Genomic DNA, 16993 nt, shown 5'->3' on the forward strand with positions numbered 1-16993 from the left:
TCCTGTGGTTGATTTCTAGTTTCATGCCATTGTGGTCAGAGAAGATACTTGAAATAATTTCTATACTCTTAAATTTGTTGAGGTTCATTTTCTGCCCCAGTATGTGGTCAGTCCTTGAGAATGTTCCATGTGCACTTGAAAAGAATGTATATTCTAATTTTTTTTTGCATATAATGTCAATTAAGTCTAACTCTTCTTTCTTTCCTTCTTTCTTTCTCTCTCTCTTTCTCCCTCCTTCTCTTCTTTCTTTCTTTCCTTCCTTCCTTTTCTTTCTTTCCTTCCTTCCTTCCTTCCTTCTTTCTTTCTTTATTTCTTTCCTTCCTTCCTCCCTCCCTCCATTCCTTCCTTCCTTTTTAGGGCTGTACCCATGACATATGGAGATTCCCAGGCAAGGGGTTGAATAGGAGCTACAGCTGCCAGCGTACGCCACAGCCACAGCAACATCAGATCCAAACTGCATCTGTGACCTACCCAACAGCTCACAGCAATGCCAGATTCTTAACCCACTGAGCAAGGCCAGGGATCGAACCCACAACCTCATGGTTCCTAGTTGGATTTGTTTCCCCTGCATCTCAATGCGAACTCCAAGTCTAACTTTTCTACTGTGTCATTTAGGATCTCTGTTGCCTTATTGATTTTCTGCCTAGAGGATCTGTCCACTGATGTGAATGGAGTGTTAAAGTCTCCTACTATTATTGTATTCCCATCAGTTTCTCCTTTTATGTCTGTTTGCATTTGTTGTATATATCTGGGTGCTCCTATCTGAGGGGCATATGTATTGACAATTGTAATATCCTCTTCTTGAATGGATCATTTTATCATTAAATAGTGTCCTTGTTTGTCTTTCTTTATGGCCTTCATTTTAAGATCTATTTTGTCTGATATGAGTATTGCAACTCCTGCTTTCCTGTCTTGTTAATTGGCATGAAATATCTTTTCCCATCCTTTCACTTTGTCTATATGTGTCCTTTGCCCTAAGGTGAGTCTCTTGTAGACAGCAGATTGTAGGCTCTTGCTTTTTTATCCATTCTGCTACTCTGTGTCTTTTGATTGGAGCATTCAGTCCATTGACATTTAAGGTAGTTTATTGATAAATATGTATTTATTGCCATTTTAGACCTTGTTTTCCAGTTGATTCTATGTTTCTCCTTTGTTCCTTTCTTTTTTTGGTTGGATGATTTCCATTTATTTTATGCTTGTGTACTTTTCTTTTTAGTTTTTGTGAATATAATGTTTGGTTTTGATTTCTGGTTGCCCTGTTTTTTAAGTATGTTATATATTTTTTCTTTGAACACACTTTCATCTAATATGTACTAAACACAAAACTTATTCTTCCTGTATCATAAATGTCACCCATTAAAAGTTATCCAATAGACATATCTTAGGTCAAAATTTTTCTTCTTAAAGATTAAGCATAATGTAGGTAGTTTGGATAATCTTTTGAAGTTAGAATTATAAATAAGTTATGAAAATGGAGAGGATTTCTAAGAAAAAGGAAAGATTCAGTCTGCCATGCTTCTAAAAAGCAAGGTAATTTAGATATTTCCTATTTTATTTGAAATAAACAAAGCAGGAGTTTCCTTGTGGTTCAGTGGGTTAGAGATCAGGCATTGTCATTGCATCATCTGGGTTGCTGCTATAGCTCAGGTTCGATCCCTGGACTGGGAACTCCCACATTTTGGGCATGGCCAAAATGAAAAAAAAAAAAGCAGACAGTCTTGGGTTAATAGAATTTACTTTCAAACAAATGTATGTATAGTAATCTCATTTTTAAAATATTTTATTTATTTATTTATTTGTTTTTCTTTTTAGGGTTGCATCTGCAGCATTTGGAAATTCCTAGGCTAGAGGTTGAATCGGAGCTGCGGCTGCCAGCCTACTCCACAGCCACAGCAATCTGGGATCTGAGCCACATCTTTGACCTGTGCAGCTTACAGTAATGCTGGATCCTTTACCCACTGAGCGAGGCCAGGAATCAAACCTGCATCCTCATGGATATTAGTTGGTTCTTAACTTGCTGAGGCACAGTGGGGACTCCCTCATTATTTTAATATTTTAAATTGAAAATGTGAGGGAAAAATTCCAAGTGGGCAGTTACAGTTGCCTCATGCTTTCTCCATATAAACCATGTATTTTCCTATTTTGATTTTTCTTTTCCTACCTTATTGAAGTGGTGGTCTTAGAATCATAGAATGTCAGGGTTAAAGGTAGCTCAGAGATCTTATAATTCAGTATCCCTTCAGCTGCTGAATCCTACCATTTCCTTTGACTCCTGTTTTTTATTACATCTTTCTGCTGAAATTCCCCTTATATTCATACATGTTATCTATCTTTTCCACTGTATGCTTTGACATATTAATGGCAGTTGCTTTACTTTATTATTTATAAAATATTTTTATTGGGATATAGTTAACTTATAATGTTGTTTTAGTCTCAGGTGTACAGCAGAGTGAATCCATTATATATATACATACATCTGTTCTTTTTAAGAGTCTTTTCCCATATAGGTCACTAGAGAATATTGAATAGATATCCCTGTGCTTTACAGCAGGTCTTTGTTAGTTAACTTTTTTTTTTTTTTGGCCATGCCCATGGCATGTGGAAGTTTCCTGGTATGGGATTAAACCTGTGCCACAGCAGTGACAACCTTGGATCCTTAATCTGCTGTGCCATTAGGGACCTCTTTTTTTAAAATCTATTTACTAGATAGTAATGTGTAATGTTAGTCCTAACTTCCTAATTTAACTACCCTCCCTTCCTAATGGTAGTTATTTTAAAGTTCCTATCTGACAGTTCCAACATCTCAGTCATCTTTGAGTCTTGTTCTGTTGATTGCTTTCTCTCTTGACTTTTTTTTTTTTTTTTAAATATGTCTCATGATTTTTGATTGATTGCTGGACATCATGTACAGCAGTATAGAGACTGAGGTAAATAACATTTATGCTCAGAAATGGGCACACCTCTTTTTTCTATCAGGTTGTAAGTGTGTGTCGGGGGTTGAGTTGGTCTAGTCAGGAGGTGAGTTAAATTTGGGTTTGTGTTGCCACTGTTACCTTTAGTACTCCACAGCTTCAAATGATTCCAGTGTTAATAATTATGATAATTAATAATTAGGTATTATTATAATTAATTGTAAGAATTACCTGTGCTTACAGTGGGTCCTGGAACTAAATAGTTTTTCTCAGCACTTCTTCACCCTCAACTGTGGGCAGTTCCAGCATTGCTGTGTCACAGAGATGGTCTCCATGCTCTTGCTCCTCTATCAGCAGTAAACTCTTGTTGCTTGTTACTTAGTGGTGGGATCGAATTGTGGGCAGTGTGGGTTCTTTGTTGTCTTGGCTGCCTCAGGCTTGGACAGGTTTTGCATTCCTCCATCTCAGGAGTGAAACTTTCTCAGTGTTCCTGCCCCTCCTTCATATGGCCGTCAATGTCTGCCTGATACCTGTGGTTGGTTTGGATGGGAAAGCATTTTGTGTCCTTCCCAGGGGTAGGTGGCCTGTAGGATCCTAGGCTCAAAAGAGTGTTCAGCCTCCCCTGAACCACAAGAGAGATGAATTTTGCCTGGGGAAGGGAGAGATTTTCCTCTTGGATCTGGGGACAGAAGGTTTTCCCCTGCTTCTTCAGTGGCTTGAGGCTTTTTCTCTTGATGAGGGAAGGATCTGGGGAGATGGAAGGGGCTTCCTGAATGTCCCCCTGCAACAATTGATCACCCTTAATTGCTTTTTCCAGTCTCCTGCTCTGGCCCCAATCTTCCTCCTGGGCATCTGATGAAAGTCTATAGAAAAGAGCTTTTGAGTGAGTTCGAACTCTTTTTTTGTTGTTATTGTTGTCGTTCAGATTCCAGCTATTCCAAACTGACATGGTAACTATATTTTACCTTTAAGGATGTGTTAAAATTGTAGTTGGTTTCTTTTTACCTACTAGGGTGGTAGCCACCTCATTTGCCAAAGGTGAAATCGATCCTGTATCCTTACTCCCTTGGAGGGTCTTGTCACTCTGTGGGATTCAGTTTACTTGGTTGCTGTGTGATCTCATTTCCCTGACAAATTCAAGAAAAGATACGAATTTGTGGATATCTGACTTTTTCCTTATTGTTAAAATAAGAGCCATATTCTCCTTGGAAGCAAAATATTTATTAATATATTTAGGAACAGCATGTTTTCCTTCCCAGATCTCAGCTGGAAAGGCAATTTGGGATGCCGAAAGTTCATTACTTCTAAATATGTCATAGTTCTTTCATCAGATGCACTTCCGTCAGGCCATACTGTGATATTTCTGGAGGAACACTAGAGTTAAAACAGTCCATTTCACAAGATTCTTTTCTCTGTGATGTCACCTCTGATGGAACTTTATCCTACACTGTTGAAAGAATTTTGAGTGGGCAGGCAAGGAAAGAGAGTGTTACTACTGACTTTCTCATGTAGACACTTATGCAAGGTCAGGGTTGGGAAGGCCATCAAAGGTTGTGTGGTCAGTTCCACTTCTAACTGACTGGTGATTCAAGTATCATGAACAAGTCATCCACTAATTTGTGCTGGAACATTTCCAATGCAGGCAATTTCATTATTTTTTAGGGTAGGAAATTTTATCTATTGTTAGTTTCAACAGTTATATTGGTCTTTATATTGAACCCAGACTTACCCCTCTATAGCTTGCTCTTAATCACCTGCTTCTAACTCTGGTTCAGCCTTGCAGTTGTATCTGTCAGTCAGTAAAGGAAATGGCCTTTGCAAAGTTGTTTTGTGGTCATCGCTTTGGGTCTTCCTTATTTGAGTCTGGTCTTCCCCAAATACAGTCTCCAGCCCACCGTGAACTTTGTTTATAGTAACCATAATTTTCTTTTTTGTCTTTTTTTGTCTTTTTAGGGCCACCCCCATGGCATATGGAGGTTCCCAGGCTAGGGGTCGAATTGGAGCTATAGCCTCCAGCCTACACCACAGCCACAGCAATGCTGGATCCAAGCCGTGTCTGTGAACTACACCGCAGCTCATGGCAATCCTGGATCCTTAACCCACTGAGTGAGGCCAGCGATCGAACCCACAACCTATTGGTTCCTAGTCGGATTCATTTCCGTTGCGCCATTTTGAGCGTACTGTTGGTCCTTTGAACTTTGGGTTGGTATTTATACTTCCCAGATTGTAAGTATTAGCATTTCCTAATGGTTTGTTATTTGGATTTGTGTTCTGGTTTTCTTTGCTCAATTATGTTTTGGTAAAGAATCCTAGCTCTACTTCTAGGGTCTTGGAAGTCAAACACATGATCATTTGTAAGTAGTTCTCAAGAGAAGGGAAGATTTAGGCAACTCCATGCTTTATGCTCTACCAAACAAGTTAGTTCACTCTTCTAATTGTACTCCCTTTAGATTCTTCAAAACAAGCTTTAAGTTCATTCTAATCTCTTTTTCAGACTAAACACCCCTAATATCTTCTCATATGTTTCCTATGGGAATTTTAAAGAAAAGAGAATGTGTTTATCCAACCATAGGTAGGTACCCACATTGTTATATTTCAGATTGGTTTTTCTGCTCTGCTTTATAAATCTGATATGGATGAAACCCTATAAATCCTACTATTTTCACTATTTTAAAAAATCTTTTTAGAAAAAGGTAAACATGCACGTGGACTTTTTAAAACATCAAATAATTTTGTGAAGTTAGTTAAAAAAAACCCAAATCTTCTACTTTTTTCCCCTTTTCTCCTTCCCCCAAAGCAACCACTTACCACCATACTTACTAATTATTTTGGTAATTACTCAATGTTTCTAAATAACATGCTTTTTAAAAAATTTAATGATTTTTATTTTTTCCATTATAGCTGGTTTATAGTGTTCCGTCAATTTTCTAGAGTACAGCAAGGTGGTCCAGTCACACATACAGATATACATTCCTTTTTCTCACATTATCATGCTCCATCATAAGTGATGTAGATATAATTCCCAGTGCTATACAGCAGGATCTCATTGCTTATCTATTCCAAAGGCAATAGTTTGCATCTATTAACCCCAAATTCCCAGCCTATCCTACTCCCTCCCTCTCCCCCTTCCCCTTGGGAACCACAGATCTAGTCTCCATGTCCATGAGTTTCTCTTCTGTGGAAAGGTTCATTTGTGCCATGTATTAGATTCCAGATATAAGTGATATTATATGGTATTTGTCTTTCTCTTTCTGACTTACCTCACTTAATTGCGAGTCTCTAGTTCCATTCATGTTACTTTAAATGGCATTGCTTTGTTCTTTTTTATGGCTGAGTAGTATTCCATTTTGTATACCACATCTTCTTAATCCAATCATCTCTCAATGGACGTTTAGGTTGTTTCCATGTCTTGGCTATTGTGAATAGTGCTGCTGTGAACATATGGGTACATGTGTCTTTTTCAAGGAAAGTTTTGTCTGGATATATGCCTAAGAGTAGGATTGCTGGGTCATATGGTAGTTATGTGTATAGTTTTCTGAGGCTAAATAACATGCTTATACTCTAATTTTTGATATTGCCTGTATATATGATTATGTAACTCATTCAGAGATGAGCCATGTAGTATACTACAGTTTGTTTCCTTTTGCCTGTACAGCTGTTGTTTTCCACCCAGTTAATAATTATCTTGCTTCTTATTTGACATATATATAGTTTCGTTTTTTTTTTTTTTTTTTTTTTTTTTTTCGCCATGACTATGGCATGTGGAAGTTACTGGGGCCAGGGATCAAACCTAGGCTGCAGTAGTGACAATGCCAAATTTTTAACACTAGACCACCAGGGAACTCTTGATTATTTTTATATTTTTAAATCACTAATTCAGTCCTTGTGGATGGCTTGAATCTCCTCCAAAGACGTTCAGCTATCCTAGGCATCTAACTCGTTGCATTTTGTTGACTAGATCTCTTCCGAAGCCTCCTGGCACACCCCAGTACATCTGGCTGCCCTCCACATTGTATAGAGAGGGTCAGCCTGACACCTCCCTTACCCAGCATTTTGGGAATTTCCTTTCTTGTCTTTTTCTCTCGTATTGGCACCTCTGTTTCTCATATGTTTTTCTCCCTTCTTCTTAGTTTGCCCTCTTGTTTTGGTTGATTATACCCTCTGATAATTTCCTAAGAAGGCATGTATATGTCTTCATTTTTACTCTAACATTTAAGCTACTGTTTAGCTAACGTAAGCTACTACAGTGGACATCAGATTTTCTTAGAATTCAGAAGGCATTTTGTTATTGTCTTTAAAGAAAACTTTTAATTTTGAAATGACTTTAGACTGATGAAAGAGTAACAAAGATCATACAGTGCTGCTGAGTAGTCTTCACCTGGCTTCTCCTAAGAGTTAATGTTTTACATAACTATGGCACCATGGTCAACACTGAGGAACTAATTATCTGACTTTTGCCTTATTGTCTGTCTATCTTTCTCCCCACCCCACCCACTTCCTTTCTCCCTCCTTTAGAAAATTACGTAGAAATTTATTGGAAGAAATATTTAGAAAATTATTGGATGGCCAAATCCTGAACGGAGTCTTCCAGGCAGCATGAATAGCTGCTGCGTTTAGCCTGATATGGACCAAGGGTGGAATCAGGGCGACTAGTTAAGAGACCATGGAAATAACCCAGACAGAGTTTGGACAAGCACGTAGCAGTATAGGTCCATGTGAAGCACTGTGGAAGTTTGGAGGTCCTCTGCAAATGTTAGATATTTTTAACGTCTAGAAGACAGAGTGTAGTGGAAATACCTGACAAATAAGGGTTAGATGTACATGTGACAACATGCACCCATGTAAAAACAATTCTTGGTGAAGAAGTAACGGAATGAAATATATAATACAGTAACATACAAGTTAATTAAAAATAAATGCCCAGAAAATGAGAACACATTTTTTTCAAAAGGACATTTCAATGCCAAGAACTATATTAAACACATTGAAATTTTTGCTTTTGGGGAGGATGATTACCAGTGGTATGTAGGGGAGAATATAATGAATAAATAAACGAATCCAAAACAATAATGAGAGGGAGGGGATAGCTTTAGAGAACTAGGGTCAATCTTAAGTGGACCGTATGGGACAATTTACATAACTTTTTGGAGCGTTAGTTTCCACCTCACCTCTTTATTTATTTTTGTTGTATTGTATTGTAATTTCTTCATCTTTTTAGGGCCACACCCATGGCATATGGAAGTTCCCAGGCTAGGGGCCGAATCAGAGCTACACCACAGCTCACTGCAATGCTGGATCCTTTACCCACTGAGCAAGGCCAGGGATCGAACCTGCATCCTCATGGATACTAGTCTGATTCGTTGCCACCTCTTTAAAATGGGGCAGTTGTATGTATTTAGTATGTTTACTACCATAAGGATTAAATGAGACAAGCTATGTAACACACCTGGTAAAGTTTCTAGTGCTCAGAATATTCTAAATAAATGTTACTTTCTCCTTCAACTATTCAGCATAGGAACTCTATGAGGTGAAGGGACTTATTTTAGGGAGCATAGGATGTGCTAACTTATGTTTTTAATTCCTCCCCCCACCTTAGGGCTTACCACCGAAAACGTGGAAGGCAGATGTTTCCCACTTGAGCTGTCCAGAGCCAACAACGTTTGCTTTCTCACCCCTGACCCGACCTAGAAGCTCTTTGCGAGAGATGTGGATCCCAAGCTTCCAGCAGTCCAAGAAAGAAGCCCGGGCGCTAAGGTGGCTGGTTGATAGGAATCAAAACTTTTCAACTCAAGAGTTTTGGGCCCTAGTATTCAAGGACTAATATCAGAAAGTATCAGAGTTTTCTTTTCTGGGTTGCCTTAATATTTGAATATAATATAATAGCTACTTGGTTGACCATCCATTAGGATAAGAATGAATAGCTATGATAGGCATAATGAGCTCGACTGAATAATAGATAGGAATTATCCTGAGGGGTCACTTCTCTATTTTTTATACTAAAAAAGTACATACATATTTTTTCTTTCCTTTTTTTTTTCTTTTGGTGTTTAGGGCCACGCCTAATGCAGCATATGAAAGGTCCTAGGCTAGGGGTCCAATAGAAGCTGCAGCTGCAGGACTGTGCCACAGCTACAGTAATTCAGGATCTAAGCTGTGTCTGCAACCTACACCGAAGCCCATGGCAACGCCAGATCCTTAACCCAAGGCCAAGGATTGAACCTGCATCCTCATGGATACTTGTCAGGTTTATTACTGCTGAGCCACAACAGGAACTCCAAAGAGTACATATTTCTTATGGACGCTGATTACCTTCAGTATGCGTGTCTGGACCCACGCACCTGTCACCTTTAATGGAAATGTACCCATTATGGAGTGAGTGCCTTCTTTCCTGCAAGGAAAGAGGCCCCACAGAGAAGGCAGAGGGCATAGCTGTGAATTCCTGTCCTCACCTTGCTGTCTGCGATTGTTGGTATTTGGCAAGCCAAGTGCCCTGATGCTGAGCTTGAATCTGAAATGCGTTAAAACTTGGCAATGAGAGAGCCCATCTGTTGGTTTCCAGGGATGTGAGTGAGTAATGAAGGTTGTAAGGTCGATCCGCTGTGTACTCTGGTCTAAAGAACATAGCACATCCCTGCCTTCCCAGTGCCCTCAGCCACCTACCCTACCTTTCGTATTATCGCCTTGCCCTGCATCCTCCCGTGTTCTTCCGAGAGTGGAAAGTCTTATGAAGACGTGTGTCCTCCGTATGTGTTTTGATTGGCAGGTTGTCCCCAGTGGTCCCTTATTCCACTGAGCAGAATAGTAATAAGAATCCTACAGTTCAGGCTGGACAGCCTGTGTGTTTTGATTGCCATGGGCTTGCAAGTGAGTACCCACAGGACCTCCCATGGTGTTGAAGCCTGTCTTTTTTTAGGATGATGCATAAGCCTGCAGTGGTGGGCAGCCCCACTGGCTTGAGAGTGTTCCCAGTTAGGTCTGATGCTGCTGGCACAGAGGAGTTTCAGCTGTCTCATCTGGAGTCTCTACTTGAGCTCCACAAAAGACAGAGAAAACACTGGCTCTCACTCTCATTCCTTATGAGCCTGGGGAGGCTTCTAGATCATGCTGGAGCATAGGGAGGCTTCTGGATGTTGCTGTGCAATGTGTGGTGGCCTTTGTATTCTTTATTGTGGAAAGACGTAAGCTCCAGAGGACAGGAGGGGTCCCAGTACTCATGTCCCTGATGGGAGAAACTGAGGAAAGCGCCCTCAGCTATGCTTGCCCTTTGATCTCTGGTCAATGCCCTCCAGTGCCTGCCAAGGCCAGTTCCTTCTTTGCGTAGCTCTCTCTCCGGCTGTGCCAGAAAAAAGAAGGACCGAAGCCAGTATGTTCTTTTGGAAGCAAGAGGGTCACACTGCTTCTCACCTATGACTGGGTTCTTCTCAATCCCAGCTCTGCTATCAGTTGGGTGTGATTTTGAACAAATCTCTTAGCCTCTTTGGGCCTTAGCTGTCATACCTAAAAAAAGTGATTGGACTAGTCTTTGAAGTTCTTTTCTGTGTAGCATTCTTTAACTTTTTATCAAAATTTATGAACCTTAATTTTGTAGGTGTTTTTATGAAGACATTAACACACTAGATTAGAGCCTCTGTGTGTTTTTCAAGGGAAGCACACTCTTCTTTAGAGGAAGAAACGTTCTTATTGGGTAGTGTGGGGATAGAAAGTAATTTAATTATCTCTCTGCTATTTTATCTGATAATATCAAAAGGGAAAGGGTTGGGAGTTCCCTTGTGGCACAGCAGGTTAAAGATCAGGTGTTGTCACTGCAGTGGCTCAGGGTTTAATCCCTGGCCTGGTAACTTCCACATACCTCAGGCATGGCCAAGAAAACAAAACAAAACAAAACAAAAATTTAAAAGGGAAAGGATTGGAAAGGGGGATTGTTTGTTAAAGACCAGATTTTAAACTGTGTATTAAATGAGGGTTTTGTTTTTTGTTTTTTGTTTGCTTATTTCTTTTATTTTTTCCCCCCACTCTTAAAAGAAAGCTCAAGATATGATTTGTGCCTCTGGTGAGATATTATCGGGGAGCTTCAGTTCATAAATGCCTTAAACACCCAGTGTTTATATGCTGCATGTAAGTTTTAAACCCCAGTATTTCAGGTCGTTTTGTTCTATCCTGGTTTTTGAAGAGTCCATCCATCAGATACTCCCTAAACTTGTATGAAGCATGTAGACCTGAGCAAATTTGGTGAAATAAACTCATTGAACAATTAATGTGGAATAAAAATTTTGTGGGAGAAGAGGATGGAGGAGAGGGAATTTTATGGGACTGAAAATGAAGTATACTTCAAAGACAATAAATTAAGGATTCTTTAGGACTCCTTTGAGTATCCATAGATTTGAGACTTTATTGTTATTGTTATTATTTTGCTTAGCATATGCGTCTTTTGCAATAGGATTTTCATTAATAAGATGATGCCCTTTGTCTGTGATCATCGCTGTCATGGAGTGACAGGCATGTTCTCATTATGGCAGGATTTTTATCTGCAAGATGGGAGCTCTGCATTTTGAGTTTCGTGTAAGGCCCTCCGTGTATTTTATCCGTGTTGACGCCAGAGTACCACATCTTTCTCTTCACGTGAGTGACTCCAGTTTTTAAATATGATTAAGCAAGTGTCCCTCCTCACAGGGCTGTTGTGAGGAATGGCTTATGGCTGTGATGGAGCAATGGAACTTTCTGTTTAGTGCTTCAGTACATTTTACTTGGATTATGCTCCAAGACTGATTTTTTTTTTTTTTTTTTTTTTTTTTTTTGGCTTTCTAGGGCCATACCTGTAGCATATGGAGGTTCCCAGGCTAGGGAAAGAATTGGAGCTACAGCTGCCTGCCTACGCCACAGCAATGTGGGATCCGAGCCATATCTGTGACCTACACCACAAGTCACAGCAATGCCAGATCCTTAACCCACTGAGCAAGCCCAAGGATTGAATTCTCGTCCTCATGGATACTAGTTGGGTTTGTTACCAGTGAGCCATGATGGGAACTCCAAACCTAATTTTTAAAGCAGTGTGACAGGTGGGCAGAAATCTTTTCAGTCATGTTGAAGAAAATGATTACTAATACTAGTTAATAGTCTTCACTTCTTCACCTGGAAAATGGAGGCAACTTTGACCTTTGATCACGTAGCAAATATAACATTTCAGAACCTGAATGCTGACTGGCTTATTTGTTGTTCTAAAGGCCTGGATTCCAGTAACTTAGTATCAGTTGAGGTCATTATCATTATTCCCAACGGACTAAATGCACACTGTGTTCTAGGCCCTACTTGGAAATAATAGATGTGGGCAAAAATGAGCATCGTTCTTTCAGAGTCAAACATTGTGTATTATACCTAGGAGAATGGGCTCGGTATCTGTGGAACACTGTAAGGATTTAAGCACAGCACAGACCTGAGCTTTGGAATGCCCACTGTAATATTATGCATTTAAAAAATCATTAGTAGCACATAACCGGTGCTAGAGCTGACAGTTTATTAGGGGAATCCAGTGTGGAGTTTATTTTCAATGAAAAATGTTGATTGTCCAAAGCCAGGAGGGTACAGCTCTGCATAAGTGAAATATATCTTAGAATCTTCAAAGTATACAATATAGAAGTTCACAGGCCACAAATAAAGGTAGTCAATTTATGTTTCAATACCTTTGCAATCCTGAATATTTTACAGAGAATTTCTTCACCCTTCTTTAGGAAATTCCTTTCCTTTGTTTCCATTTTTGTTGTTGTCATTAAGGATAATACCTTTACTGAATAATTCTAATGTCAACATATATCTTTGTTTTCTTCTGATTATAGAAATAAAAATGCTTGACAAGCTTAGAGGGAGTATAGAATTATTAGCTATGACTCTGGAGTAAGAAAGACCTCATTTTAGTTCCCTCTCTTCAGTGTACCATCTTGGTTGGTATTAATTATTCGGCCTTTCTAGGCTTTAGTTTGCTCATGTGTCAAATGGGTATTATAATATCCAACATCCCTATGAGGTTGTAATGATGATTAAATAAGCTTATGTTCATACTTCACTCAATAAATATGAGCTGAGGTTATTATAGTTGATGGTGGCCATCATCCTTTTGTTTGTGAAGACCTGGATTGAGTTTTGTCTGGAAAAAGGGAATGACTAGTGACTGGACCATTTTGTTCTTCATTTAATTATTGCAACACATATATTTTTATGAGATGGGCATTGTGTTAGACCTTGTAGCAGTTATGACGAAGGTGTGAAGGGTTCTGAGTAGGGAGTTGTGATATGATGATGGGATTAAGACCAGGGACTGAGGAATACTTGACTTGTGCTATAACCGCCTCTCCCTACTCCCTCCCTGGGGTTTCTGATGGAGTTTTACACAGAGTTTTACTGCCACCATAATGAAACTCAGCAACCTCTTGATGGTAGCTGTGCAAACCCCAATAAATCCAGTGCAGTGATCTCTGGTAAAAGCTAGATTTGAACATTTGATTTAGACTTGAAGCCTAAAGGGGATCAATTTTCCTGCCTTTCTGATCCTCAGTTCTCAACTTTAGGACCAGCCTAATCAATGTGCCAAGAGAAAGGAGAGAAAATCTCTAGGTCCTGGCCTTACTTACTCATTAATTGAGGACTAAAAAGGAAGAAAAGAGGGGGAAACTCTAGGAGACAAGCCCTATTTGCTCTCTACTTGCTAAGGAGGCAAGAATATGGGGTGCAATGCACAGATGCTACCTTTTAAGTCATAGTAACATCTTTGATTAATAAATGTGACCTCATCAATATCCTGGGCCCAACCCATTAAGTTAGTGACCCCGTGGTGCTGGTGGTAGGGACTGTTAAGGAGTTGGTTACACTCTGCAGGTGTGAGAAAGTCAGGAGTGGCCCTTTGTGATTTTGTCCTCTCAACTCATTGGGCTTAGCAGCCAAGCCTGGGGTCAGTCCGAGGTGGACTGTATACCCAGGAGGGTATGACCAGTCATGGTCAACAGAGACTTCCTTTCACCTCACTGGGGATTCTTCCCAGCTCCTTAGTCTCCTCCTGGAACCAGTGACATGAATGGTTCCAGGCTCTTTGTCTCTGAAGCTTCTTAATGAATTAGGACTGAACATTGGTTAATGCTTCCAAGGGAATTTTGAGCATTAGGTCAAAAATTTATTCCCTATCTTATTTCCACAAACCATGACCTCATCCTGCAACCTCCCTCATCGGAGGAGGTTATACAACCAGGCCAGCTAGGCTATTAGGAATACTTGGAATTTTACTATCACAGACTCCTTAATTTAAAAAAAAATGAGTAGGTAATTAAAGATTTCAGAGATCATAAGTGTAGGTAGGGGGTAACATTAATGATTTTAGGGCAAGCGTTTATCCCAGGAGCCTTTGGAATGAGTGTCACGTAAACTGCTCCTTATATATACAGGGTAGATGTGGCTATGGAGACTCATCTGATGAGTCAGGCTCACAAAAAAAATGAAGCCATTTTGCTTAACAATGCTCTTGATGAACCAGTAAAAATGTCTCATTTGATTAAACCTTGACCTTTGAGTACACTGTTTAATATTCTCTGTGGCAAAATGGAGGTGTTTACATAAAGCATTTCTGCTGCACATCATAGCCCAATAGGAATCTCAAGGAAAAGCATTTGTGTGATTGTTTGAGTTGTGAGGTAAACTCAAAAACCATTTTTGCTCAAAAGCATGTCTGGCAAACTCTGGTTGTTCACTATTGGGTTTCTGTCAGTCATCCTCATGGAAATGTAGTAAGCCTGTCACTTTAAGAGAACAGCTAGACTTTGTGGCCAATGATAAAATTTCAACTTACAAGTGAAAATTAAGATTGTGGAAAGCTAGTTTTCTCCACTTTGAGCTTTACAACTTCCTGATACTTGAGACTTTCCTGATGAACTAACAAATGTTATTTTTGGTGTTGAATGGAATCAGAGATGATATTTAAAGGTGTTTATTAGTTTGTTTTTATAATTCAAAGGCAGGATGAGGTAGTGTTATATACTGGAGAGAGAGAGAGAGTAATTTTTATTTTTTAATTAATTAATTTTTTTTTTAGGGCCGCACCTGTGGCATATGGAATTTCCTAGGCTAGGTGTCGAATTGGAACTGCAGCTGCGGGCCTACTCCACAGCCACTGCAGTGCCAGATCCAAGCTGTGTCTGTGACCTACACCATGGCTCACAGCAATGCCGGATCCTTAACCCACTGATCAAGGGCAAGGATTGGACCCATGTCCTCATGGATACCAGTTGGGTTCATTACCACTGAGCCATAACAGGAACTTCTTTAAAAAAAATTAAATAAATTTTTTTAGTTGGTGAATTGCATAAGTGAAAATGGAATTTCCAATAGGATATTTTAAAAATTATTGGTCCCTTGAAAACTGAGGTTTCAAGGTAATCAGAGCTTTCAGTGAGGGAAAAGTCTTTGGTTTTTTTCATTGGGGAGATAAATTTAAAAAATGTACTAAAGAACAAGAAAAGTGTTTGAAAAATACATTGAGAAAATCACCATTTTGAGTCACTCAGAATGTCAGGCTGCCTGGAATTTGTTAATTTACTCAGTAATTTTTTTTTATTGAGCACCTAGTATGTGTCAGGAATTATTCACACGGCAGTGAATGGAACTTACAAAATCCCTGTAACCATGGAGCTTACATTCTAATTCTAGTTGGGAGATGAAAATGGAAATGCTTTAGCAAAATATAAGCTGCTTCCAGGGGTCTTTTCTTTCTTTATTTTGTAAGAGCCCCATGAGATGGAATTTACTTCCTGAATTTCTGCTGCTCAATTTGAAACCTGAGCTGTGATACTCATGGGTTGTACTGATGGAGTGTATTAAATGGGTTATATTGACAAGATATGTTCCAAGGACTGAGAGTTCAGATTTGAAGTGAGTTGGCAATCTTGAAGCAAATTCTTCCCCTATTCTTTTCATTTTTTACTCCATTGTTTTATCCCTATTCCCAAAAGAGGGGACGTTGCTCCTGTCAATGTGGTGTGATTTCTGGCAAGAATAAGAACTGACTTGGGAATGGCAAGGCAGTGACGAGCTCACTGGGCAAGCAGTTCTGCTCTGTGGCTAAAACATCTGTTCACCTTTCATACAGGGGCTGGGCTGGGTCAGTGTTTACTTAGTTGTAGTACCTGAAAAAGTTAACTTACAAGCTGCATACAGTCATTGTGTATATAGCTCACACACCATTAATAAGACTCATTTCACCATTGAAATAATATTATCTGCTAGTCTGGGAGAGTGCAGGCCACTTAGATGAACGTCTTTTGGTAGTGATGTGTAATCACAGCTGTCCTCTACTTCCTGTTCTCATGGTCTAAAATCCCAGCTTCATTGTGCCTTTAGCCTGGAGGTGATAGAGCAGAAATAAGAAAAGGAGGCATGGCTGCTATGACACTCCTCTCCCTAATTTGTTTATTTTTTTTATTTTTGCAATAACTCTAGTGCAGTGATGCCATTGAAAACACATTTTGATCATCTTTATTCAGAAAGACAGTGCAGCTCTTTGCGCCTTTAGCAAGATATGTTTTCTGGAAAGACTGCGACAGTAGGTAGGATGGCTTTATAATGTGTTGTCCAAACTGGGATACTCATGAGAGTGGAAGCGGGGGTGCTATGAAACCAGGACAGTAGGCGTAGACAGGGATGTGTGGTCACCTTAACGCTGGGAGATATAGGGGAAGACAGGGTGTTTCAGCACCAGTGTGTTCTGGAACAATCTCTGAGCATGTGGCACTCAGATAGAGAAAAGGTTATTAATATTTACTAAGAGTGAACACTGTGTTAGATGCTGTGATGTATAATGAGTTAGTTGCCACAATAACCACTTGAGATAGATAGTCCTCACCCCTCTTTATAATATAAAACAAAAATTCCATTTAACAATGGGGGTTGACATTTTAAACTTCAAAAAAATTATTATTTTTTTCTTTTCCATTATGGCTTATTACAGGATATCGATTATAGTTCCCTGTGCTCTACAGTAGGATAGTTGTTTATATTCTATGTATGATAGTTTACATCTGCTAATCCTAAACTCCCAATCCATTCCT

At 39.4% G+C, this 16993-nt stretch overlaps 1 protein-coding gene across 50 annotated transcripts in view; it reads left to right on the plus strand.

Moving 5' to 3' along the window:
* FUT10 (fucosyltransferase 10) overlaps window positions 1-16993 on the plus strand; it is a 429533-nt gene that overhangs the window by 66830 nt on the left and 345710 nt on the right. For 34 of the 50 annotated variants that reach the window (XM_085000131.1, XM_085000142.1, XM_085000149.1 and 31 more), the window contains 2 exons: window positions 8509-8666; window positions 11429-11531. The exons of 3 other annotated variants lie outside the window; for them this stretch is intronic. In XM_085000131.1, the coding sequence (XP_084856257.1) occupies window positions 8509-8666; window positions 11429-11531 (261 nt within the window). Of the gene's footprint in view, window positions 1-8508; window positions 11168-11428; window positions 11690-16993 lie in introns of those variants that run through there. 13 more of the 50 variants (XM_085000160.1, XM_085000159.1, XM_085000158.1 and 10 more) reach the window with 3 other exon arrangements.

The sequence above is a fragment of the Sus scrofa genome, chromosome 15, assembly GCF_054392235.1.
Source record: "Sus scrofa isolate SSC_HxYL_T2T_F1_AM1 chromosome 15, Sscrofa_HxYL_maternal_Yorkshire_Landrace_v2.0, whole genome shotgun sequence".
Taxonomy (NCBI): Eukaryota; Metazoa; Chordata; class Mammalia; order Artiodactyla; family Suidae; genus Sus; species Sus scrofa.